Genomic DNA, 26,510 nt, shown 5'->3' on the forward strand with positions numbered 1-26,510 from the left:
CAAAAACCCAACCTACCCTGCTCTGCTTTCCAGTAAAACAGTAAGCAGATATTTTACGCTGGAAGATAATTGCATCATTTAAAACCACAAACTTAAACGGTGGTTTTGTAGTTTGTCTTTCTGAAATTGATGAGTGTGCTGTAGCTGTGCTAAGTGAATCCAGTGTTTACAGCATGTGCGTGTACACAGGGCGGTAGATGTTGACTCCATTTTTTATGCAGGCAGGGCAGTAAATTGTTTGAGATGCATGTTGTACATAGACATGATGGTAAATTAACTTGAGCATAGCTTGTGTTGACAAGGCAGTAGACGTTGGTGTATAGACTATATTGTTTGCAGACAGGGTGGTAAATGTATATCGTGTGTATACTGTATGCAGACAGCCAATACAGACAGGACAGCCAGAGCAGACAGCAGGCTTGACCTGGAAGTACAGGCATGCAGAAGGGAAGGACCAGACTTGGCGGAATGGAGGTCTGGTAGGCATCATGGGCAGATAAGCTGGTGGGAGCCAAGTGAACCAGTGAGATTGGGGGTCTGTATTACCTCACCTTAGGGATGTTCATTGTCAGGCGATTATTTTGACACTGCCTATGCAGAGGTCCACCCTCAGGGACCCTGTCCTTGGCCCACCCCCAGCTTAGAGACCAGCCCCTGTTCAACTGGATGTTAATTAGCCCAGTGACTAACGGTTTAATGAGCTCATGATGTACCCAGCCTAACACAGTCTGTGAATCAGTGGAAAATTGTCCCTCTGGCACCACAGAAAGGGCAGCCCCTGCCCACTGTGAGGTTCACGAGAGAGACAAATGCACCGACTGGCAGAACCCCATGGAGAATTCTCCATTGCAAGTACCCTGCATACTTACGGCAAGGGCAGTTTATACAGGTCAGTCCATGCAGGCCGCACCTCTGGCCCTTTTGCTTTTACTAACCCGACAAAAGGACAGCGGAAAAATAACGGAAAGGAAAACAATACTCCTAAGGGAAAATCCCAAAGAGCTTCAAAACAACACGTACTGAAAAAAACTAAAGCTAAGGAGTATGAACTTATGAAAATAAAACAAAACGCCTGAGCAGAAAGCGGAGCAACTCAAAGAATACAACCGAACCGAAGCTGAAGTAACACCTAAAGATGAATTCTGAGTTCAGTTACTACTACCAACAACCATTAGCAAACTCTCTAATTTATAGCCCCATCAGTATCTTACCTTTTACCTTTTTACCTTTTTACCTTTTTACCTTTTTACCTTTTTACCTTTTTACCTTTTTACCTTTTTACCTTTTTACCTTTTTACCTTTTTACCTTTTTACCTTTTTACCTTTTTACCTTTTTACCTTGATAGATTACCGGCTCTCGTGCAACGTAAGTGACACTGAAGCAAAGCTTATCGGCTTGCTCGAGGTTTAAATAGAACACCAACAGGTGCAAATTGTAAAAAGAAATTTGAATGTGTATAATTCAATCAACAAAATGGAGAACTCAATGGCCGTAATAACTGAAGAAAAGGCGCATGAAAAAACCAATGGCCGTAATAACTGAAGAAAAGGCGGAGGAAGGAAAAGGAATGGTGGTATCAGCCAAAACCATGGCAATATATTTTAGATACTCTGGTTGAGTAAAATTTGTAAAAAATGTGTAATTCTGTTAGGGTACAAATATGCCATTCCTTTCCCAGTGATTTTGCCAAATACTAATCAGGTACTTGATCATTTTCCACTATAAATAGGCTACTTGGTAACATCCTCTCTGAAATATTTTCCATTTAATTGTATTGGGTTATTTTACTAATAATTGAGGCATTGTAAAATGAGTGTTACCAATCAAACTTATCTTTGCTTTTTTAAATACAGTGTTGCAGCATATGCCTGTAATCAAACTCAGAAAAGGATAGGCTTCAATTTGTTTAAATCCAGCTATTTTACTGCTTACATTTTTTTTCTGTAAGGTCTCAATGTGAAGCTATCCCATGATGCAACATGTGCCCCCAGCACCTGCACTAACAATGATGGCCACACAGAGTGTCCCCCCGCCATCATACCAAGAAAGTCAACAGGTACGAACACTCATCAAGTAAAACAGGATAGCTAACACCAATCCTAGCTTTAACTGTGAGAAACAAACAAAAAAAGAAGTTCCAGTATTAGTGCATTGAGGAGCTTAATGGATGTTTACTGGAAGGCTTTTCATGTTTAGAGGTAGTAGTAAGGTTGGGTATACATACACTATATGACCAAAAGTATCTGGGGCTGAGGTTGTTTTTCATGGTTTGGGCTAGGCCCCTTAGTTCCAGTGATGGCTAATCTTAGTGCTACAGCATAATTTGTCATTCTAGAAGGATCTGTGCTTCCCCAACAGGGGAAGGCCCTTTCCTGTGTCAGCATGACAATGCCCCCTGGTGCACTGCAAGGTACATATAGAAAAGATTGGGAAATAAATCTCATAAAAGCCCAGTTTAAATAAATTGGAATATTACCATGTTATTTGAACCAATGAATGAATCATTCTTGTTTACTTGTGCTGCAAACATTCAGAAATTTCTATTAAAAATCTCTCTTTTTCTATTCAAAAATATAAATATAGTTAAAACAGACTACAGCCTGCTGTAGGATACCTTTTATGTGTAAGAACTTACATACCTCAATAAAGAGCTTTAATTCTTAATGGGAGCAAGAAGCTGTGAAAGGAAATATTTGGGGGAAAAAATAAATCAGGCCAAAATCCGATAAAGGTGACAGTCTGGCTTTAAGCCCATGAGAACACAGGGGAGGGCTAGTGTGTGGGGGCGCTATCTTCAGGATAAAGCGAACGTGTTGATACAGGCACATGACTGCGAGATGAATTCCAACTTCTGCAAAAGATAAATTTCCTTCTGGCATTTTCCGGCAGGTGTTCAAACGAGGCGCAATAAGGAGTGCGACTTATCTTATCCTTTCTTTCCGGCTCCAGGAAAGGAAAAAATGTTCTGCAAGTACAGTGTTGTGCAGAGAGAAAAAAGGCTCGTACAGTGGGTGACATTTCTTTTGGTGTGTTGGTGTTACCTAGATGACAGGCACTACTCAACCAAACTCCAAGGCCCAGCCGGTCCACATCCCGGCGTCCTCGGCAGCAGGGGCCACCCCAGTCAGTGTGACCCTTGACCCTCAGGCCCAGCTGGAGTCGGACAAGCAAGCTGTTTACAGGTACGCAGATAACTGCCACACCTTGCACATCTCACCCCATGGATCATCAGTTTGGTTTGGACTTCCAGCAAGCATGAGCTTGTACTTTTCCTGACTACTTCCTGTTGTCTGTCTGAGAAGTCAAAAACTGTGAAAGTGTCTTTTTGGATATGACTGTATGAATTTTAAATTCTTTAAGTTTATAAAGGGTTTTTATTCCATAGATGTTGTTTCAAATAAAATCCAGTAATTTAGCTGACAGTGGTAGTAACATAATGGTTCCATTAAATAATTGGCATACAGTTTGAGGTTTGTATCCTCTGTCAATTGATCATAACAGTTTTAAGATGTGATTCCTACTGTCTTTGTACTTGGCATTCTACGGTACCTACTGGAGGGTATGGTGCACTGCATTTTGATGGATTTCTTGCCACTTTATTTCTAGTCTATCGAACCTTTATACTGAGCTCTTCCTTTAGTACAGGAGGATGGCTTCAAAGCCACTGCGCATGGTTCTTTACCTGGATATGCAGCTAATACCCTATTTATTTGCTTTACAAGCTGCCTCAAAAAACCAAAAATGATAAATCCAAAATGTATTTTTTGAGTATTTTTGCAACTAAAAAACAACACAGATCCAGAACGAGGACCACTATGGTAACTAGGATGGGACATTGATTCATCTCCCTGAGGCTGAACTTTAAATTCATACTGCAATCGATTCCCACCCCTTTTTTAAATTAATCATTGCTCAAAAATTATAAATACATATGGCATCGATTAAAGAAATTAACCTCCATGTTTCAAACTGAAGCTGAAAGCCATGCTTTTGAACGAGAATATAATATTCCTTTTAATGAGCCTGCCCATCAAAACAAATTGAAGCAAACAGGAAACATTTTTTAAATAATTAATCCCTGCCTGTGATTGGCTGAGTCCTGCCTGTGATTGGCTGAGTCTCCCACCTGCTCTGTAGGGTTCTGTGACTCCCCAGCATGCCCCCAGAGGCCTAGTGTTGTCAAAGCCTTTCCAGGCCTGGGGCTGAGACCCAGAGCTCCTCAGAGAGTCAGGGCTCCCTTTGATAGAGTCAGCCAGCCTGGGGGAGCCTGCGGGTTAAGAAATCTCTCTCCCCTCTTTCTCTCTCTCTCCTTCCCTCCCTTCGTCTCTCTCTCCCGCTCTCTCACTGCCACTCTGTCTCTGTGTGTCAATGAGCACAAAATCCTGTGCAGCACTAGACACAATCCAGCAGAAAACATGAAATGAAGTTTTTAACAATACATTTTCAATTTTATTCAATAGGTTTTGTTTTGAACCTGGAATTCTTTGTGATGACTATTGTGAATGTCTGCATTCAGTTCAAAGTTTAATCTGCAGATTAGAATTAAAAGGATAAATGCTTTTCAATTGGGGGAGAGAGAGTTCCATCAATTGCCACCACACAAAATCCTCGCACTTTGAAAGTTGAGAGAAATGCAAATTGGGTGTGCTTATCAATTTAAAACTCATTTTTTTCCACCCTTTATAAGGTTCTCTTGAAAAACTGATTATAGTAGAAAATACTGATAAGAATTTTATGACATGAGAATATAACTGAGTAGTACTGCTTTTACTATTCTTATATGTAATCTACTTCTTTAATATTTATGTCCACACACAGGTATGGCCACAGCGGTGCTGCACTGTAATCACTGCAGCTGTGGCCATTACCTAACCACTGGACCTAATAAAAGGCCTGGATCACAGGCCTAAAGAGAACAGGATTTGGACTGGCTGAGGCTGTGTTGAGTGCACTGACCCTAGAGTTCCTGTGGCAGACTTGTTGCCTGCCATATTTCCCTGTGGTGCATTAAGAGGTTAATATCAGACTCAATATCAGATTCTGCATTTTTTGCACAGACAAGAAGAGTGAAAATGCAGAGGGAAAATACACTGCGTTCTATAAATGCAGATATTGGTCTGACATTTGTGTTGTTTATTGATCATAATATTTACACAGCCATTGGCAGCATTGTGGCATTCAAAAAGAAAGTGCTTTTGAATGAACATTAATTTGAATGAGCTGTGAATACACGAGTTAAGAGAGCTTGAGCCCCCCAATTTAGTACCTAATTCATGGCGAGTGGCTCAGCAGATCTGGGTCTAAAAATGTGAACTAGCTATCTATCCATCTTAAAGAAACGCATGTGGGTTACGGTTATCCGTATTCAAAATATGTTGTTCAAGGTTTACTGGTTAGCACTGCTGCGTTGTTAGTCAGACACTTTGTGACACGGTTAAGTTGCGAGTTTGGTGATTGCTTTTATAAAAAGCAATCCAACCCTGGCAACTTGGGTACCTTTCTTTCCTGGTACAGTTTCTCTTTTCTCTTCTGAGATCCACTTTTTGTTTATATAAGGCATTTTGATATGGTAGTTGTAACTAGGACTCCTCTTTGCTCTCTTCCTCAGCTAAATAGCTGAGGAAGAGAAGGTAATGGAAGGTAATGGATTAAGAAGGTAATGCCCCCTGCCCCTAGATCCGGGCCTTGGGAATAAGTGCTCTTCATGACAGTGCTTTCCAGGGCTTTCCAGTGTTACTTTTTATAGAGGTGTGAATTGCATCACATTACATTACAGCGTCTTTCCAGATTTGCTGTTTTCCTGAAGATCCTTACAGCCTATGCCAGGTTGTGTGTGTGTGTGTGTGTGTGTGTGTGTGTGTGTGTGAGCTGTAACTGGTCCTCAGAATGTTTATGGAGGGTCTGTGGATTCCACCCTGTTTAATATTCCTCACACATACCCTGGAAGGAACTGCATTAGAGCCGGATGAGTTAGATTGGAGTGTAATACATGGAGCTATGGAAGGCTGCTACTGAGGGTAGTGGGGTTCAGCCAGAGACCTGGCCTCCTGCTCAGCCTCCTGTGCCCCCAGACAACAGACCTCCCTCTCCTTCTCCAGACACACTGCCCTCCCCCCATGCACTCTAAGATCACCTGCGCTCACAACACCTATTTTGTCATGCCAAACATGTTTTTCTTTAACACGCACTCTAATAAATATCTGTATTAAATCAAAATGCATGAAATAAATTGTTAATGTGGACATTGATTCTTCTTCGAAATGTGCATTGTGATTTTTGAGGTTTGAATTTTGCAGTTTGCAGAAATGTCGAACATATTCAGAATGTTTAGTCATGCACTCTCATTGTCTGCTCTGTTCCCTGATATTGTTCTGCACCTGTCTGTTATAATTGTAGTGTAAAACATCAAATTTAACTGATGAACAATTGTTCTCACAAAAAAAAAAAAGTTTGCTAAATATTTATTAAATTTGTCACGCAAAAGAGTTGACAACCTCCTGACCTTTCCCAGACACCCCCTGTTTCCCCTGCTGGCACTGCTGTTTGAGAAGTGTGAGCAGGCCACTCAGGGGTCAGAGTGCATAACCTCCGCTAGCTTCGATGTAGACATCGAGAACTTCGTCCACCAGCAGGAGCAGGACCACAAGCCTTTCTTCAGCGAGGACCCTGAACTGGACAACCTGGTCAGTTTGTGTTTTGACCCTTGTCTTTTATCAATACGAGTATGCGCATGCTCACACAAGCACAAGCACACACACACACACACACACACACAGGCACACGCACACGCACACACACACACACACACACACACACACACACACACTTACCATTACAGCACCCCCAGCTGATGGAGGCTGAGAGCATCACTCCACACCTCTTTTGCACAATAGCCAATGACCCAAACAGAGTTAAAGCAGTGTGACACTTACTTATGCAGCCCAAGATGCTAAACCATAATCAAGAAATTGCTGCGGTAGCAAGTCTGTGTGACTGTACAGGAGAATCGACGCCTCAGGGTACAATTGAATCAATGATCCCTTTTCGTGAAACTGCACCATACTCTCCTTCTGTCTTCCCTTTCCCCGAGCCCCTTGCTCTCCCTTTTGTGATACTCAGCTGTGATTACCATTCAGGAGGCGGGCGGCTCGTATCTGTGCCGCGCTCATCATTACAGGGCCACTGGTCCAATGAGAGCTCATTCAGTTGAAGTGCGTGTCTGTGTGCTTTATGAGGCGCTGGGTACAGGAAGCCCTGGCGCGCTGTGCTGTAAGTCTCTGCCAGGACAGTTATACTGCGCGGCCGGGCACCGAGAGGGACGGCCTCTGGCCCGGAGTAAATGAGCTGCAGTAATTGCCAGATTTATCCTGTCTTTGGAGACGCACGTTTTCCGCCATTCCCCTGCCCTTGGGTACTGATTTTGAAAGCTCACTGTGGGGTTGGGTAAAAAGAGTTTTAAACTATCTGGAAACGTATTCACAAAATGTCTTAAATGCACTTTCAGTATTTTTAAATATTTATGGTTACTTGACACATTAAGTTTAAAGAATGACATTTAGGTTATTTGACACATGAGTTCTAACAACAATTGCATCTATTGTTTGAATATAATAATATCCACTATTTTATTTTTCATAAAGCCATATAACTCTAAGATTTGTATGCCTAAGGCTCAAGTTTTTGCTGTTTGGAAGTCACTGTTTTTAAAGGAATCTTGTCGGATAGCAGGTGACCCTGTGGAGACCCTTATGGCATTATAATGGACTTGCCTCTCTTTTCTCTCCTCAGATGGTGAAGGCCATCCAGGTTCTCCGCATCCACTTGTTGGAGCTCGAGAAGGTCAACGAACTCTGCAAAGACTTCTGCAATCGATACATCACTTGCCTTAAGACTAAGATGCACAGCGATAACCTGCTGAGGAATGACCTGGGAGGACCTTACTCCCCATCGCAAACGTCCCTCAACCTGCATCAGGTGAGAGCACTCCTCTGGTTGGTTTTGGTACTGCAAGCAAATCGCATATTGTCCTGGGAATTGAGTGAATTCCCCACCCTTGAGACTTTGATATATTTTAAAAAAACAAAACTTTTGAACATTCTCTGTTTAGAATACACACAAACAACACCCCCCACATTCCACGAGTATATGCATATACAGTGTGTATTGTACAGTTATGAAAGAGTATTGGCTTGAAATAATTGTGTGGACAATAGTAACCGTTTATAAATGTGCGCAATTAGTATTTATTTTACTAAGCTTGTATTACCTGATAGTGAAACAAGAACACTACCTGTAGCATTTTGTGACCTCATAATATATGCTATGGCAGGTCTTTTACACAGCTGTGAAGCTTATGCTCTTCCTTGGTTAGTGTCACACACCGCTACACACCCCGTTTCTGAACAGTAGAGTTGGACATAGGGAGATAGGAGAATCCGGGATTTTCTGGTCATTATTTGGCACTTTAGAGAGAGAGAGATTCCAGTCTCTACAAAACAAACAAAACCGCTTTGCCCTTCACCCTCACGGGATCGGGATAAAAATAATAAAGCAACACAAAAAACTAAAATATCAAATACAAAATAACGAAACTGCACAACACTTTCCAGTCTTTTCCTGTGCTGGTACATTCCTCTCTCTCTCGGTCACAGACACCTACTGCGAAGAAAGCATACTTTAAATACCTGGATTAATTACTGACGCACTCCAGGTGCGTGTGCCTACTTAACCAGTAGGCGTGGTCCTCAGACTGCCCCGAACCTCTCCCACAAACTGAGCCCTGCCACAGTAAGATATTCCTACTCTTAGCACCCCCGCCCAGCCTGCTCCAACTCTTATATCCAATTGGGCCAGACTTCGAAAGCAAATGAGTGGATTTGTTTTGATAAGGGAACCAAGTTTCCTTCCTGCACACTCATACAGTATGCAAGTCTGGAATTCCCTTGGCATTCACACAGCACACAGCAGAGATTTGATATTTATTTATTTATTTATTTATTTATCAAAGGTTGCGCAGGAAAATGAAAACTTCGGGGAATTTTATGCACGTTTCCAAGGTAACCAGGTACATCTGTCCATCGAGACGCATCACAAAATGATGCACGCTTAAAAATAAAAGGGGGAGACGGAGACTTATTTTCAATTCCAGAGAAAGAGATAATGAGAAAATGAGATTGGGGATGAATCTAAAGAGTGCCGAAGAACAAAGGAGACATTGGAGGAGTGGTGTGGGTCCCCGAAGATTGACGTGTCCGTCTCCTTTGACACTTTTCCCACACGCACAATGCGTGAGCCTAATGAGATGGAAAGCCTGCCGTCTTTTTTATGTTTAATTGTTTTTTTAAAGCCAAAATAATTACTGTGAGACGCGGTAATGAGGAGCGGGGGCTAATTTCTTGAGACGTCTGAGTTTGTCTGAAGAGATTGTGGTTACGACGGAACAGTTTTTTTTGTTTTCTGGAATTGTCTTTGCCCTTCCCTTGTTCCCATTGGCCCTTATTAATAACCCGCTGTGGTTCATTCATCAACGAGCTCTTTATGCCATATAATATGCATAATGTATTATAATTGTAATAGACATATTGTTATGAAGCTTTAATTTTTTCCTACTTTTCCTGGTTATTCATTATGCGTTGTATGGTTGCACTGAATAGTGTCAATAAATAGTAGTATAGGCGATGAGTATACAAGGAATACATTTAAAAAATGAAAAGCAGATTTTCATTTTTTAATGGTGCAAAAATAATTACTCTCTCCCTGTTACATTGCTCTCAAAAATGCTGTAAGGATTTGCATTATGTCACAGGAAGGACGAAACAAGACTTTATTTCCAAAACACGTAACCGGAATGTTGAGGAAATGATATTAGTAAGAGGTACTATACTATAAATGACACTGTTTAATGAACAGGGTAGGACCCTCCCCTTCCACCTGGTATGTCCACAGCCTGGTATTCCTGGAGGGTAATTTCTTTGAAAGATTGTCTCACTCCCCAAAAATGGGGTTGCAAAACAGTCCGTGCAGCTTTGGCCTCCCATGTCGTGCTGTATAGCCTTTTCCAACTGCCATTTACAGCCTGTGTCCAGCAGTGGAATTTGAGCAAAAGTTTGGTGGTTAGAACACTCAGAATTGAACCTTGCAGTAAAAGACATGTTTCAAACAATTATGTCTTTTTCAGGTCGCAAATCACGTTGGACAAGGTCAATGCACCAGTAGTTGCAATAAGCAGAGGAAAGGCTCAATTTTTATAAAAACCCTACAACTACTGTAGCAATAACAGCAGTGCTACTGTAGCAGTTAGTGGCAGAAATAGTGGCAATATCTACTGCAGTAATAGCTGTAAGACACAGTGTGTAAAGATTAATGTGCTGTATCATCTTCACCATGCAATTTGCAGGTTGCCATCTGTCAACAGTGAGACATGCCATACCTGTCCTCAAACCTCTGTCCCTGCTTTAGCATGTGGTATAGTCATTGGCTTGCAGGCAATAAAAAATTGGATAAAACGGGGAAACACTTAAAGAATCAAATTTAGAAAAAAAAACCATCAGTGGAAATAGTTTGTACCGGAGTACCAGAAGTAATAGTAAATGACTGAAGCAGTTGTGAATGGAATCCAGCAGTTATTACTGTTTTTTTTTTCTTTTTTTTCTGGCAGTCCTTGTCAAAATCCTGATTTGTACTGTTGATATGCCTAAAAGTGGCTCCTCTGGACTGGGACAGTGCTCAGATTGAGAGCTGCAATAAGCCACGATGACCCCGCTGACCTGGCGAAAATGATTCCTGAGCATCGCTGCAGTCAAGGCCGTCTGGAGCCGACTCTGACCTCCTTATTTTTCTCAGTCCCTCTTTCATTGTGCGTGTCTGCACCAGACTGAATGTGGTGTGGTGCAATGCATATATAGAAAAGTAGCCTCTTGCATTGCTTATACTTATACTGATACTGATGTAGGGCAGTTGTAAGTCATTTCTATGCAGTCCTTTCTCTGAGGGTATAAAATGCTTTATTTCTGTATAAGGTCCCAAATGAGCCTGTGTCTGCGTGTGTGTGTGTGTGTGTGTGTGTATGTGTCAGAGGGGGTGTCCATGCCCCTGCCCCCTCCTCTTTTTCACCAGTTAAAATATGTGGCTTTTTTTTTTAGTTAAATTAGTTTTTGGGCAACTTGGAAGCGGGCATCTGAATTCTGCATCTATGTCTGGTGTTCTATATTTCATCTCTAGATTTTTTGGAATATTCTGCTGTCTTTCAGTTTTTACATTTTGGATTACTTTTGGACAAGTAAGCTACTGTTTGTTTTGGTATCTTTGTTTATTCATTTCTTGTGTGACTGTCCATGTCTGTAACCTTTGCTTTAAGGACCTCGTCTTTAGATTACATGGGAATATTTGTTATGATTTAATAAATTCCTTAATTTTAATCTGGTTTTAAAATTTGATTTGATAACGTTTGATCCAAACAGTTTGCTCTGCCTATCAACGGCGATTTAATTAATAATTGATATCTTTGATAATAATTACCAAATTAAATCAAATAAATAGATCTGACATGTTTTAACGGTTGATGCACTTGTGTTCGGTATTCAGAGATGTCAAACGAGGGTGTTAACAGTTAAAACTGCTTGGTTTGGAAAATTAAACATATTTTAATGAATCCTCACCTTGCTGACACTGAGTTCATGCTTAATGCTGAGCTTCAAAACGAACACCTCCTGTAATGGTCCAGTGAGAGTGAACGTACCCTAAAGTGACCTTATTCTAAGCAGCTATTTCCTTTAATCCAAAACAGAATGGAAGGGAGGGCACCCTGGAAGTTATCTAAAGACAAAAATATGTCACCTCAATTTTAAGAAAGATTTTGATTTCTTAAGCTGTGTCAATGCGAGTATTGAGAGGTGAAGTGCTTTTTGTCTTTGGATAACCCCTTGAATGTTGCACACTCTTTGGATGATGAGAAATAGCAGCTTGCCATTTCTTTTGGCAGACAAAACATCCAGCAGACTGTGTGTGAAGTGCACCTATATCCCTATTTAGCCATCCATATTACATTCATATCTTTGTTTAGTGAAGTACCTTAATGAAGTCCCGTACATAAAAGCATACATTTTACACCTATCTTGATTCTGTTTGTTTTTCTCTTCATCCCTCAAAGGACATGCTGCAAACCTCATCTGCTTCCATGACGACAGTCTCCAGTTCCATCAACCCCTCAGGCATTGTGGTACCCACCAGTCCCTTACAACAAGGGAGCGTTGCCATGACCACCATAAACTCACAAGTAGTATCAGGTGAATTGGCCTTCAGAATGAGTATCTGATGGGCAGTTGCTAAAGGTGGACACCTTGTCTCTCTCTCACGGCAAGCATGTCCTGTTTTGAGGACTCCTTGTATAGAGAAAAAGCTTAGTGATGCATGGACTTACAATAGGAATGTAAATAAAAAAATACATCAAAAATGTTTTCATAATCATCCTTCTGTTAAGCATTTTTAAAATTTGCATTAGGCTTAGAACATGAGAACATGCAAAGAATATTACAATTCTGATTCTGCAGCATGTTGATACAGTAGAGTCAATCCACCAGCTGTTTCTTATTTAAACAGCCAATGATCTTTTTGTTTTGCCATGATAAACTTAGTTTCTTGAGATCATGATTTAGCTATTAAGTTGTATATTATTTACATAAGCTTACTTCTAACGTTTTAGGTGGTACACAGCTAGCACACACTATTGCAGCATGGTACTGAAAGAGCGCAAAATAGAAAATTCTGAACAGTTACATTTTTAAATGTGGCCATAGTACAGGTCCTGTAAGAAATGGTTATGATGCCACTTGAGTTTTAAACCCTGATGTGAGTGTAATCATTTCATAAATATCCAGCAAAACACAACATGATGGAGTATTAATGATTAATTTATGAGTAATTTAATGACTCATCTGCTACAATATGAACAGCTGAAGCTGGGGATTTTGATTTTATACAACACTACAGCTACAAAGATACGATTGAGAAGCCTTATAAAAATCATTAATGTTATTTAATAGCATGCTAGATTTATTTCAGCATGCACTGTTGTTTTCAGGTGAGCCAGATTAATTTGCTACTCTGTAAAGCGTCTTTGTGACACTTCTCTGTAAAAAGCATCATACACATAAATTTGAATTGAATTGAATAATTTTCTTATGATACTACCCTTCTACTGACTGTCTTTCATCCAGGTGGGACATTATATCAGCCTGTTGCCATGGTGACATCACACGGGCAGGTTTTGACCCAGGCGTTACCCCAGGGAACCATCCAGATCCAAAATGCACAGGTGAGGGTTTGAGCCCTGCCCCAAATACACAGCGCAAACCTTTCTCTTCCGAAGAATAAATCTGCCGTAAACCAGGGAAAAAAAAGTACATATTGCCTTTGACTCTATGATGTTGCTGCACTTGTGCCAGAGAAACAGTGAAAGAGTCTGCAGTGAAAGAGAAATTATGATTGTAAGGTCCTACCTGGCCTAACATGCGTAATTCACTTCAGTATATGACTGGTTAAACACCTAAAGTCACTTTTACTAATAGGGAAAAATGTACGTAGCTGTAATGCAATTTAATATATTAATGTGCAATATATAAATGATGTCAAATGTTATCTGCTTATAGTAGTCTATAATTGTGACTTCTGGCAATCAGATTTGCTATACTGCAGGACCGAAGGGGAAGAGTAGTGCTCAGTATACCAGGATATTCAATGGTGAAGCCAAAAAGAAAATAGAAAAAACCTTGCCTAGGGATTATTAAAAGTAATTCAGCAGAATATAATGTAGGGGGTATAATACAGCATAATATATGTCTTTGACAGGTTTTAAAACAGACTATGAATTTTGCAAGCAAATTTGACACATTCGCTCTTGGGTTTGTAATTCAGGGCTGGGATTTACTGTAAATTGTTGACCCCTCCCCCAATTTGGACATCAGTAACAAGGGGTTTGAAAAATAAAAAATAAAAACAACAATTACAGAAAACATCAATTATTGCCTGAATATTCATTTGTACAAAACAGTATATACTAAACACATTGATTATTTAATTGCCTGAGTAATAAAAAAAAAAAACAACTTGTGTTCAAACAGAGATCCCAGAGATGTCGGATAAATCTGATTTTTCACATGTATACCTGAGAAATGAGAAAGCCAGGGTATAAAGATAAGGTGGGGGGAGCACAAAGGCTTTGTTAAGGATTTGACCATATGAGCCTGTGTTTGACAGTCAGCGATGGCTTTCTTGGATTTCTTGGCATCCCACCAAGCAATTCCACCGCATGCATCCTAGAAAAAAAGCTACTGTACATCCCGAACAACTGCTTGGAAATGACATTCTCCCACTGCTTTGCTAATTCATTTATCCTGGTTCTGGAACCCATGTTCTTAGAGTTGGGGGTAGGGAAGGAGAGTTTTCCATGTGACACATGCCTGTAATGGCAACCAGCTCTGTTTTACTGGTACTTAGCAGTAAAATACATTTCAATGTCATCAGCCAGCCTGTACTTTCTGGACTTTTAAAATGTATTTCTTTAATTTATTTAGCCTATCTACCCTTTATTTGGTCATTTGTTTGTATTTACTTGTTGTACTTTCATAACACTATTCATTGATGGGTTGCATTCAATAAAAGTTTGTACTTTACTTAGACCCACAATAAAATGTAAATATTTGAGTTATTCAGCAATTATTTAAATTAACTAGCCAAACTGTGTAAAGAAAGTCAAAGTCAAGCACAAACATTGATTGGACGTAGACCTAAAAACCTTCTAGATATTGTATCAGTGGACTGTATGTATATTTTTTATACACATATAAAGTTTCATCATCAAAGATTTTTGTCAGGCCCCATCTTTGATGTAAATTTTCCATTTTGCCAATGCTCAAATAAATGAAATTCATCTTGGAGAATTACAATAATGTGCTGTCTCTTTCTTGATTTGATTGCAAATTTGTTTGTTCTGCACTTAACCACAATTTAATGGATGTGCATGCGATTATAATCTTTTAAAACATTTTTGACTTAATGGAGATTCTATCAATGGAACTGTTGCATTTATCTCGTTTTGATTATTTTGTTCCTGCCAGATGAGTAGTAATTGTGATTTGTGAATGATCTCATTGACTAGCAATGATTAGCACCTAAAGCTTGTTAATACTTGGTAATCTTGGTAAAATACAGCACACAAAACTATCCTATTTATAAATTTTAGGTGACGGTGTTAGATAGGGTGAAGACTCGAGTTGCAGTGTATCGCAGATGGTTCTGAAAAGACCTTAAATACGTCCTCCTTGGCCTGTTTAATTGGTGCTGTTGAAGCGTTTCCCACTGAGATAATTCACATCAGTGTTGCGCTCATAATGGCTTTGACTCTCTCACCCAAATTGTGCTCCTTCTGAAGGCATGTGACTGTGACTGACTCCTTTGAAACCTACCAGGCTGCTATTCATTGCTCAGTTAACTTTAAAGTTTGGGTTGTATGTTAAATCCCCCCCGCTGAACCTTCTTGCAAGTTCTTGGCTTACACTCAATGACAAGAGGAGTTTTGTAACAATGGAGAATTGTCCTACTGTGTTCAGAACACCAGCTTGAAAAAACGTGCACTCAACACATTCAAAGTGTGTGGATGACAATACAGCAACGGAGAACAATCCGGCATGCATTCTGAGTAACACTCAGGGAAGACTTGCTGTGAAGGAAAAAGCAGGTGATTTAAAAGTAACAATTTACGGGAAATAAATAGAACTTAAATGTCAAATCAGTTCATTCAAAAGACTGAAAATATTTTGCATGGTTTTGAAAAATTTGCATATGGATATTTTGTATGTGGTTCTTGTGTGGGTGGATTGAGGCAGGAGTTGTTAGGGTGTGGTTGTTGTTGCCTGATTGATCCCCCTTCTTTCTGTAGTGACGGGAGGTCTCTGTTTCTATGGTAACGCAAAACTCCCCCATATTCTTCCCCCAAGGTAAACCTGGACCTCGCCGCCCTCCTGGAAGGGGATGATAAGAAGTCAAAGAACAAGCGGGGGGTGCTTCCGAAGCAGGCCACCAACATTATGCGCTCCTGGCTTTTCCAGCACCTCATGGTGAGCAGTGGGCTGGATGCAGGGGTTACATTACAGGCATTTAGCAGATGCTCTTATCCAGAGCGACTTACACTGCACTTACATTGAATTTGCATTGTATAGTATTATATACTGAAGCAAAGCAGGTTAAGTACCATGCTCAAGGTACTTGTAGTATAAAGAGTCAGTGTCCAGGCCGAATCGAACCTGTGACCTTTAGGTTAAAAGACCAGCTCCTTACCCATTATACTACACTGATTCCCCAAAACTGTATGTGCACTATTTAGACTCCTGGACAGACCACAATGAAAGCTATTCAATAATGAAGACTATGAAGGAGATAAATAAACTGTTTTATTACTATTTGGTGTCTTTGTTGGGTTCATGTGAGGTACTGAATTAGATTCCAGTTGCCAGAGGAATTGAGATTTGAATTGAGTAGTTCTCCTCTTTCATCCTTAGCATCCATACCCTACAGAGGATGAGAAGAGACAGATAGCAGGACAAACAAACCTGACCTTACTACAAGTCAACAACTGGTGAGAATCCTTTATAAATGGTAAAATTATGCTGACAAGAAATAGTGTGGCTCTCCTTCTGGCTTTGAATTACTGTTCCCCTTTGATTGACATTTTCTTTTATTGCTATTTTGCACTTGTCAAAGATATTTGTCTGTCCTCAAAAGAGTCAGTGCTTATAGTAAAAACACTTCCTCGAGTTTCATCCTCTCACAGAACTATATCGTGGACTTTTACAGCCTTCCAGAATGCAGCAGTTCCTGAAACTGTTCTGTCCTTCACAGTAATCTGGCGCCCTCTAGAGGTGTTGTAAAATTGTCATAATTCTTCACACCAGTGGGTTCTCAACTTTGTTCCTGGAGCCCCCCGTGTATGCTGGTTTCCATATATTTCAACCACAATTGCAATCCCATAATTTTAACAAGGTGTTAATTTTTCTCAATTACAGTGCATGAAAAAGTATTTGCCCCTTCCTAATTTCCTATATTACTGAATGTGTCACACAATGGTTTCAAATTGTCAAAATGTAATATTGGACAAAGGGATAACCTACCAATTTGTCTGAATTAAAGCAGTTCTGCAAAGAAGAGTAGGCTAAAAGTCCTCCACAGTGATGTGAAAGACTAATATCAAATTATAGGTAGTGTTTGGCTGCAGTTAAAGATTAAAGATTAAAGTTAAAGATTCGGAAAGCCATTCAATGTGACAGATATGCAATAACAGAGGAAATCACTTTCGCACTGCATTATATGCGCTTTCCATATTTAGACAAATTATATAATGCCTTAAGCTCCATTATGTCAGAATTAGCTGTGCATGCTATCAATAAAAGACAGAACATGAGAACAACTGCTTTAGACAAATTCTGTCTTTTATTTTATTTAGTCTCAGGTGTTAGATTCTCTGTAATCGTAGATCAACACACAGACTAAAATATGCAATATCACATCTAAATAGATGTAGAAACTGATAAAGTGACATGTAATATTTAAAAGTGATGTGAGGATGTATGACCAGTGTTGTAGAGCACCCACAATGCACTGCTTTCCCGTCTCCCTCTGGGCAGGTTCATTAATGCCCGCAGGCGGATCCTGCAGCCCATGCTGGACGCCAGTAACCCCGAGCCCACGCCCAAGGCCAAGAAGATGAAGTCCCAGCACCGGCCCACCCAGCGCTTCTGGCCTGACTCCATCATGTCAGGCATCGCCCAGAAGCATGGCCCAAACTCCGCCAACAACTCTGACGGTCAGTCTCCTCCTTGTTCAACTTCCTTGTTTCGTTGCTGACACCAGCGAGACCCAGAATCAGACAGGAAATCAAGAAATGTCACCTGAACTGTGCCATCTGAACAAACACAGCAGGTTTTGTCTCCTGTGGAATTCAGTTGCACTCCTTGATGCCATCTCATTTCCTTACCCTGTCTCCAGTTGCTCTGTGCTTTCTCATTGGGGGCTAGAGACACTGGTCAAACGTTACAGCAGTAGTAACAAAAAAATCATAAGATTACATCAACTTGAAAGGGGTCATAGTGGTAAAGTGCAGAATGACACAATGTACAAAATAAAAAAAATGTTAGTATCTCATATGCTCAAAGCAGAAATTTGAATTATATATATGATGTCATAAGGAACAGCATCATTATAAAAGATTCCCAATACCGTGGTTTGTTTGACATTACACCAGTAGTGAATGTGTTCACAGGATAGGTGGAACATTACTGTCGACCATGCAATGGGTTTGTACAAGTTTATGGAAAAGCTGTGAAGGTAATTTTGATTAAGTGGCAAAGTAGGCAATGGAGTCCCCAAGTTTCCATGTCACACTACCTCCTCACAACATGAATCACTCATACAGTGGTGGTGTTCTGCTGTGGTCTTTAGACCATTCATTTTCTGAGTGATATGGAAAGCATATTTGATATTTCAGTCCAACTGCTTATTTTATAAAGGTGTAAATAGCCTTATTCCGAACCAACTCTATGTACTCCACTGTAAGGTCAGATAAAAGGCGTTGATCATTCTAAGTGCTTTGCATCCCTTTTTAATTTAGCGTGCTAATCAGAACAATAGCACAATAAATTGAATTGACTGAGAACACTGTAGCGATGGGAAAGGGCTACATTTCAGATGCCATCAAAACTGGAGGGAAAAAATGGAAACATAAAATCACCATGGTAATTGAAAACTAAAATGATTGCGTAATTTAGTTTGAGCTGTGCATCTGATTGGCCGACATGCATCCCACTGTCCCACAGGATCCATGGCTGGGGACGGCCTCCAGCCTCTCTCGTCAGATTCCGCCACCCTGGCCATGCGGCAGGCCATGCTGGGGGGAGCGGATGACTCGCTGGACGGGACGGAAGAGGAGGAGGAAGATGAGGAAGAGGATGAGGACGAGGAAGAGGAGATGGAGGAAGAGGGAGAGGAAGGGGGCGGCCACACAGAGCTGGTGTGAGAGACATGGGCCTGGATCACGGAGAAGGCTTGTAGTGGTGATAAGGGGGATAAGGAGGATGAGAAGATGGCAGAACGCAAGCACAGTCCAGGTCAATGGACACGCAGCATGGTGAAGCTGTAAGAAGCTGACAAGACGTGACACCCAGACAGCCCCCATTCCACTGAGACAAATCATGTATTGGTAAAAAAAAGAGGAAAAAAAAAAAAAAAAGAAGTTGACTTACCCAAGCACAAAAACACTGTTTTATAGCTAATAGGATCTCATCTGGGAAATGTTCATGCATTGATTGCTTGTCTCGCATTTTTTAGATTTGCTAAACAACTGAAATACTCCTGTACTTTATGCTGAGTTCTCAATCAACAGGTGAATTATAGTTTATTGAAATCATGTATAACTTCTCAGGTTATTTGTCTTTATTTGAAAGTGATGTGCTGATACCACAGTTCCACAAAGCAGTGTTTCCATACCCACGATTTACAGTAGCTCAACCTTAATATCAAAGGAGAAAAAGTGAAAGGAGACAGAAAAATGTATGTAAATGTAAACAAGTAATGCTAAACACTTGCAAATGTTTGGAGGATAGCTAGTATGTTCAATCTATTTTATAGATTTATTTTTACAGGATTTATTTTATTTTTTTGGTTGGTTGGTTGAAAATGTTTTTTTTTTTTTTAATGCATCACTTTCAAAACCACAATACTGACAAACCTAATGAACTGTAAATGGTTCCAACTTTAAAAAGTAGAGATCGAAAGGGGATTGGCTGAGCGGGGATTGGTTTAGCTCATGTCTCATGGTGTCATAACGAAGGCCGTCAACAGTTCTCAAAGTGAACCTAATGCCCTCTGTCAGCTGCAAAAAAAAAAAAAAAAAAAAGGAAAATGCACAATGAACAGTGTGTGATTGGCAGATCCCTTCAGGACTGATAAGTGGACCGAGTGAATTTTTTGTAAGGAAAAATTATCTTTCAGTGGAACCTCCAGTTGGACAATGAACACACTTCACACCATTTACCAGAAGGATTTACAAACTGTGAAGGAAAGCTTCTGCCATTTATTTTTTTTGCCAACAAAATCTGATTTTTTTCTTTCACTAGAAAGAAAGAAGCCAGTTCTTGAATGTTTACTATAATTATTTGTTGTGATGTCTATTGTCCTTTTATTCCCCAACTCACTTCACAATTGTGTCCATCCAAAGCAGGTCATGAATAGGGAAACTCCATTTTTATTTTATTTGTACACTGTCATAATCTATTGTGTTTCAATAGAATGTTTTTAATTATAAAAAGATGAAAGAATGAAGAAATGTGTGTGTCATTCAAAAAAAAAGAAAGCAAGACCTTGAAACATAAATATGCAATACTTACAGCAAATACACAGGGTATTTACAACAGCAGTACCTCTATATTTAATGGATAAGTCAGACTGCATAATGTGACCAGCAGGGATTTAAAGTTGCATTTCAATTGTTATCCTCCAAGGGTCCCCATTGGCACTCCAATGCGACAGTCAAGTGGCTAATTGTACACTTCAGTTTCTAATTGAGATATTTATAACATTAATTAGTTGATCTAATATGGGCAGAGTTCGGAAGGAGAGTGAACATTTAAATGCTATGAAAAGCATGTATTTGAGCCAGTGGTCCTGGAGAGCTACAAGGTCTGCTGGCTTTCGTTGTAGCTCAGAACTTCAGCAGCACAGCGATTGATCAGTTAAAGCAGTTGATTGCACTGTTAACTCAGGTCACCGAGTCTGACTCAGTCGCTGATCTTGAGGAAAAAACAAAAGCCAGCAGACACTGTAGCTCCCCAGAACCAGGATTGAGTATCACTGCAGTAAAAAAGAAAAATGCATCCATACGAAGCAAGGGGTGCCCAGTCTCATGTGAAAAGGCCCAGTGTGGTTGCAGGTTGTTGTTTTGGCTCAGCACGTAAACACCTGATTCTACTTTGTCCTGACTGAAGACCATGATTAGTTAATTAAGTTTTTTATTTAACATTTTTGTATAAGTTAAATGTTATATAACTGCTCTTATTTTTAATGGAGGCTTATCCCACTGCTTCTCACAAAACCTATCATGTATTTCTGTTTTTGATAGAATGAGAGATTTGCATTCCTTTATAAAACGTTACGTTTATTTGCCATGAGACCAACAGCATTACATAGCTCAGATATGCATGTAAAATCTGAAGTAAAATTCTGATTGGGAAACCCTGGCTGCTGATGCACAGGACTTAAATTTTATGTGCTTCAACAGATCCGGTCGAAAGATCTGTGCAATCTCATCCCGTTTGGTTTCAGGGTGGGATACTTGGCTTGCTTTCCTTCTTCAATGCAATAGAACAGAATCAAAGAGAATTACTTTTATTTACTGGCTAGCCATGCAAGGTGAGGGGTTTGTTGACCTAATTTAAATCCGAGAAACACATTTATACAAACATACATGTGGGAACAGATTTTTTAAAAAATAATCTGTAAAAATAAAAACATAATAGGTGTCTTCAAGAACAACCATCCCATACTCCTGGTCTTTTAAGGGCACTCAATAAACCAAGACTAAGACAAATGGTAAAGGACTGCACTGTAGCAGTACCAGCAACTCACACCAATGAAGAGAACCAGCTATGGGGCAGGCAGCTCAGAATATAATCAAGAATGACAAGTCACATCCCTCACGCAGCAGGTGCAGACAGGTGTTATACAGAAAAGTTGTACATGATGTGCAACCCAAGGACTGTAGAGACACTTGACAATCTCAATACATTTTTTGAAAATACCTACATATAAAATATCTAAATATTTAAAAATTAATTACTTTATTTAAAAGTCCAGACTCTTTCCAGCTTCCAGACCAGGACTGAAAAAAAAAATGGATTAAAAACTAATAATCAGATTCCCATTGCATAATAAACAGTCTTAGAACAGGGATCTCAAAATTCAGTCCCCCAAGGGCTGCAAGTGTCTGGAAACAAATTGTGAACACTTTCACCCAGTGGTTTTCACTCGTAGTATCTTTAGCAATGAAAGTTGTCGAAAACATATTTAAAATATTTTTTGTACGTTCACTATTCCAACATAATTCAGGTTTGGAATTGTTGCTCTTTACTATGTCATTGGACTCTTCATTTTTCAAATGTGCAACACAACACAACACACCACACAAAATGGAAAGAAATAGTTAAAAGAAATAGAGTGGTAAAATAAATGTAAATTCACCATTGAAAGGATTCACTGTCTGGAAAAACAATTTCAAAGTATTGTATCATGTACCCTAGGGAACCAGGCAGTGCATTTAAGAAGTGGAGGAAAAATGACATTACTAAACAGACCTCTAAAACCATCCTCATTATATTCAGTGGTATCAGTTATGTGGTGTATTAGCATTTCTCTGTAGGGGCATGGTGCACTTTTCTCCAGTTACTACTGTTTCAGCTGGGGAACTTTCTTTCTCCTTCATTGTGGCAAACAAGCGTAGGCACAATTTGCAGGCCTGTAAACATTTTTGCATCCCAGTGCTCCTGTAAACCAGACTGAAATCCCAGCATAAATTAAAACTTGAATATTAATGTTTTTACTAAAAAAAAGTTGTTTGAGTCAATATATTTTTGCCTCATTTAATTTTGTTGATGTGTATAAGCAAACCATAAAAGCTTTCAGGTTTATTTCAACAGTTTTCCCACTACACATCAACATCCTGCAAACAGTTACTTTGTTTGCCACAAGAAGGTAGTGTTGCTCTGGAAATAGAAGCCCTGGTAAGAAATGCATCTGTTCACCACAGCCAGGTCTGTCCAGATAACCATGAAATTTACAGGACGAGCAAATGTACTCGTACCTTAGTTTGTGCCTTTTCAATTTGACTATTGTTATATAGTATTTATATAACAATAGTCAGTGGCGTATTTCAGAGGTGTAGGCAATGTTTTCTATACAATTTGTATTTGACACTTTCTAGTCATTTCTGTTGAACAGCAGCATCTATTACTAGGATTTACAGCTGAGTAAGTTTTAAAAAGTAGATGTAGATTTGGTGGTAAACAATTTTCAGGTTTCAATTATCCCTAGTCACAAACCGCTGGTAGAATTTCAGTGGTTATGTTCATTGTCCAAGGCAAAGTAATGCTTGAAAAAGTTTGACAAATCTTTCATATTGATTATGTCATCAGCTTAACATAAAAGAGGTACAGGGCAGTCCATAGTCTCAATGATTGTTGTGCACAGAATAGAAAGTCCTTCAAACTGGAAACTAGTGTTGCTTGTAAGCAGACCAATCTCCACTTTTTAATTATTTTGCAAAGCATATTCATCTTTTATCCAGCTTTTTTATCCAGTCGAAGCACAAAAAAACTATGAAAGAGGGGGAAAAAAACCCTGCTAGATTTTATATAACTGAATCTAAAGGAGGCCATTTTTGTGCTTATATTCTGTCAGCCCATAAACTGTTTCAAATGAATTCTTGGTACCCATAATAAAAATAGAGGCATTTGGAATGCATTGCAATTGCTCATGAACTCAGTCTGCCACTTGGGCAGTACCTCAGGATGCATTACCACCGGATGGAACAAAGAGAACATGATACTATTCCCGAACTCCCGAGCTAGGTAGAATAGCCTGAGGCTCAGGTTGGCTATAACAGTTTCACGTCAGGACTGCATATTGCCTCCTGAATAGTATGCGGTCTACACCACTTGTCATTGATGTACCAGCCGAGCACCCCTCCTCTGCTTTTCCCTGCCAGTTCGCTTCTGTCAGAGTGGATATTATCTCATGAAAAACACATTTTCAATGTACAAAAATACCAAGTTACTCACACATACAAATCACTGTTTGTAAGTCATTCATTTAAACTTCAAAAAACTTAGGAAACATTGGGTAACTATGCTTCGGAATACAGCTTCTTTAATTTCGGTGAGGCAAGATAGCCTATATTGTTTGTAGTACAGTAACTTGGCGTCATTTTGATATCAATACTTTTAATGGCAGGCCTAGATTTTGCTGGTTTGAACAAATTACTTATAGATAGTGCAAATGTTTCATGTTTGAATCCTGGGTAGGACACTGCCGTAGTACCCTTGAGCTAAATACGTAACCTGCAATGCTTCGGTATATGTGCAGCTGTATAAATGGATGCAATGTTAACGCTAAATTGCTCTGGATTAGAGCATATGCCAAATTTCTGTGATGTAAATGTAATAAATTCCACTTGAACAGTTCTCATTGTTTCAATTAGGTTACCTTTAGTAGATGAAAAACTCATTCGTTGTGATTTACTGTATAACTATGCTTAAACATTACTTTTATCTCTTGTTACATCATTACCCGATGTCACAAAGATTTCTCATTTGTTAATAAAGCTCAGAAAGAGCAACACCTATTTTTCTCAGTTCAATATTTTCTTGTTATACATGTAATGATTTTTTTTATTTTAAAAAAAGGATTTAAATGGCTTAGAAATACATATAAATAGAATGTGTAAGTGAGAGAAACCCTGTGGAGCTTATAATTGCTCCTCATCATTGAGGAAGATTCCCAGCATGAATGAAATGTATGTATGTTTCAATTATATAGCATTGCAGAAGGACAAAAATGCATATGTATTGTATGTGTACAGCTGTTACAACAATGAGAATAGACTTGAATTTTGTTTCAACAATGCAAACAATCAGAAGCGGAATTCTATGGGTTTGAGTGCAGCATAGTAAGAGTAAGGAACTTGGCTTGTAACCGAAAGGTCATAGGGTAGGACTCTACCATTGTACCCTTGAGCAAGCTACTTAACCTGCATTGCTTCAGTGTGCATCCAGCTGAATAAAATGGATGCAATGTTAAAAAAATAAATAAATAAATAAAAAAAATAAAAAAATTGTGTAAGTCACTCTGGATAAGAGCTTCTGCTAAATGCCTGTAATGTAATGTGTGGCACACCCTTATGTATGGCCATGGGGGCCCCCTGAGAACCCAAACATCGACACTAACTTAGGGCCTAACAAAACAAAAACAACAAAAACATTGTTTAATGAATGTTCACAAGTAACATGTTTTTACATTAAAAATGAATACATATATTTTTACATCACAGTTGACATTGAAATAGATCATAACTTTAAAATGGACACACTTTTCCTTCACGCTGTTCTAAGTGTGACACACTATTCTCTGAGATGACCAAAACACTCAGGCTACATGTTATTTCTGAGTTCCAGGGCTGAAATGCTGTTTAAATTTTCTAGCAATTAGCCAGTCCAGCATTATACCAGTCTAACACTGACGTGTTCAGGGTCTATGCTGCAATTTGTTCAAAATAATTTTCTCATAGTTTTGGCACATTTTCATTATGACTATGAAGTTTATTAAAAGCATGCTATTTATATATATCCTTCGTCGTATTAGTCATATGTCAATAATTGGTGTTATTGCCAGTATACGTCTAGTTACGTCTAGCCCACGGTTTCTTGAAGAACATTGCATGATGAACATTGTATTGTTACTGTACTGTAGCAGTAAAAAAGGGAGCTGGTAGTTATCTGCTGGTAGCCTAATTCCACTAATATATTTTATTATTATGAGACAGAGTAGTCACCTATTAGCATATAATCATAATCTAGGCATTCTTACTTGTGATCCCTCTCTCTAGCCACCAAGTGGCAGCATGCCTGTTATTAAGCTATGTCCTTTGGATTTTTGGGTCTGGCTTGTGCAAAGTGGGGTGGGGAGGGGGTGGTGGAGGTGTGCTCTCATCATGCCTCACACCAATATGTATGACAGGCTAGTTTCACCCATGGATGCAATGGCTTCTGGGAACGATTTCTTAAAACAGACAATGAAGTGCAAGTTTTTGCAAGATGTTTTAAAGTGTTCAATATGAGAGGACCATGGTATTTTATAGAAAACTGATGCATGCTCAGGTGGTACTTCCCTCTGGAAGTGATCAGAACTTCTCGAGGAACTGAAGCTGTTGGAGCATCAGTCCCAGGAAATGAATAATCTCCTGTTTTAAAGTAGCCCGTGAAACTGGTGTCCCATCCTGCTAATTAGGAAAGAGCTTAACACGCCCAGTATGTGATCCACACCGAATGTGTTATGTAGTTCATTTCTCACCATACCGGGTGCTGAAAAATGACTTTTATAAAAGTATATGAGGCAAAAAAAGACTGAAGTAATAGATCAGTTCATCAATCTGTTTCATTATCATGGTGCAAAAAAAAAAGAAGAAAAAAAAACTTCCATCACAGCAAATAATGCTCTGCAACGATTTCAGGAACTTAATCTTGAGCTTTAACAAAAAAATAAAAAATAATAAAATAATGCTTCTTTATTCTGCCCCACATGCACACATCACAATGACATCAGCTGCACGTCATGACTACCATACGCAGCTGTTTGCTAAACACACCAGGCTGGAGATCAAACAGTGTTGTGGTGGGTGCTTATCTTTGCGAGAGTG

At 39.5% G+C, this 26,510-nt stretch overlaps 1 protein-coding gene across 4 annotated transcripts in view; it reads left to right on the forward strand.

The window, feature by feature from the left end:
• The window catches only part of LOC135236090 (homeobox protein PKNOX2-like), a 57,911-nt gene extending 38,631 nt beyond the window's left edge, over positions 1–19,280 (forward strand). For 2 of the 4 annotated variants that reach the window (XM_064302273.1, XM_064302274.1), the window contains exons 3-12: positions 1,950–2,057; positions 3,047–3,183; positions 6,513–6,684; positions 7,790–7,975; positions 12,150–12,285; positions 13,216–13,313; positions 15,994–16,113; positions 16,555–16,631; positions 17,677–17,855; positions 18,865–19,280. In XM_064302273.1, the coding sequence (XP_064158343.1) occupies positions 1,971–2,057; positions 3,047–3,183; positions 6,513–6,684; positions 7,790–7,975; positions 12,150–12,285; positions 13,216–13,313; positions 15,994–16,113; positions 16,555–16,631; positions 17,677–17,855; positions 18,865–19,064 (1,392 nt within the window). In that variant the 5' untranslated portion in view covers positions 1,950–1,970 and the 3' untranslated portion in view covers positions 19,065–19,280. Of the gene's footprint in view, positions 1–800; positions 890–1,602; positions 1,703–1,949; positions 2,058–3,046; positions 3,184–6,512; positions 6,685–7,789; positions 7,976–12,149; positions 12,286–13,215; positions 13,314–15,993; positions 16,114–16,554; positions 16,632–17,676; positions 17,856–18,864 lie in introns of those variants that run through there. The other 2 variants (XM_064302276.1, XM_064302275.1) reach the window with 2 other exon arrangements.
• Positions 19,281–26,510: the final 7,230 nt, after the last annotated feature.

This window comes from Anguilla rostrata, chromosome 12 (assembly GCF_018555375.3).
Source record: "Anguilla rostrata isolate EN2019 chromosome 12, ASM1855537v3, whole genome shotgun sequence".
NCBI lineage: Eukaryota > Metazoa > Chordata > Actinopteri > Anguilliformes > Anguillidae > Anguilla > Anguilla rostrata.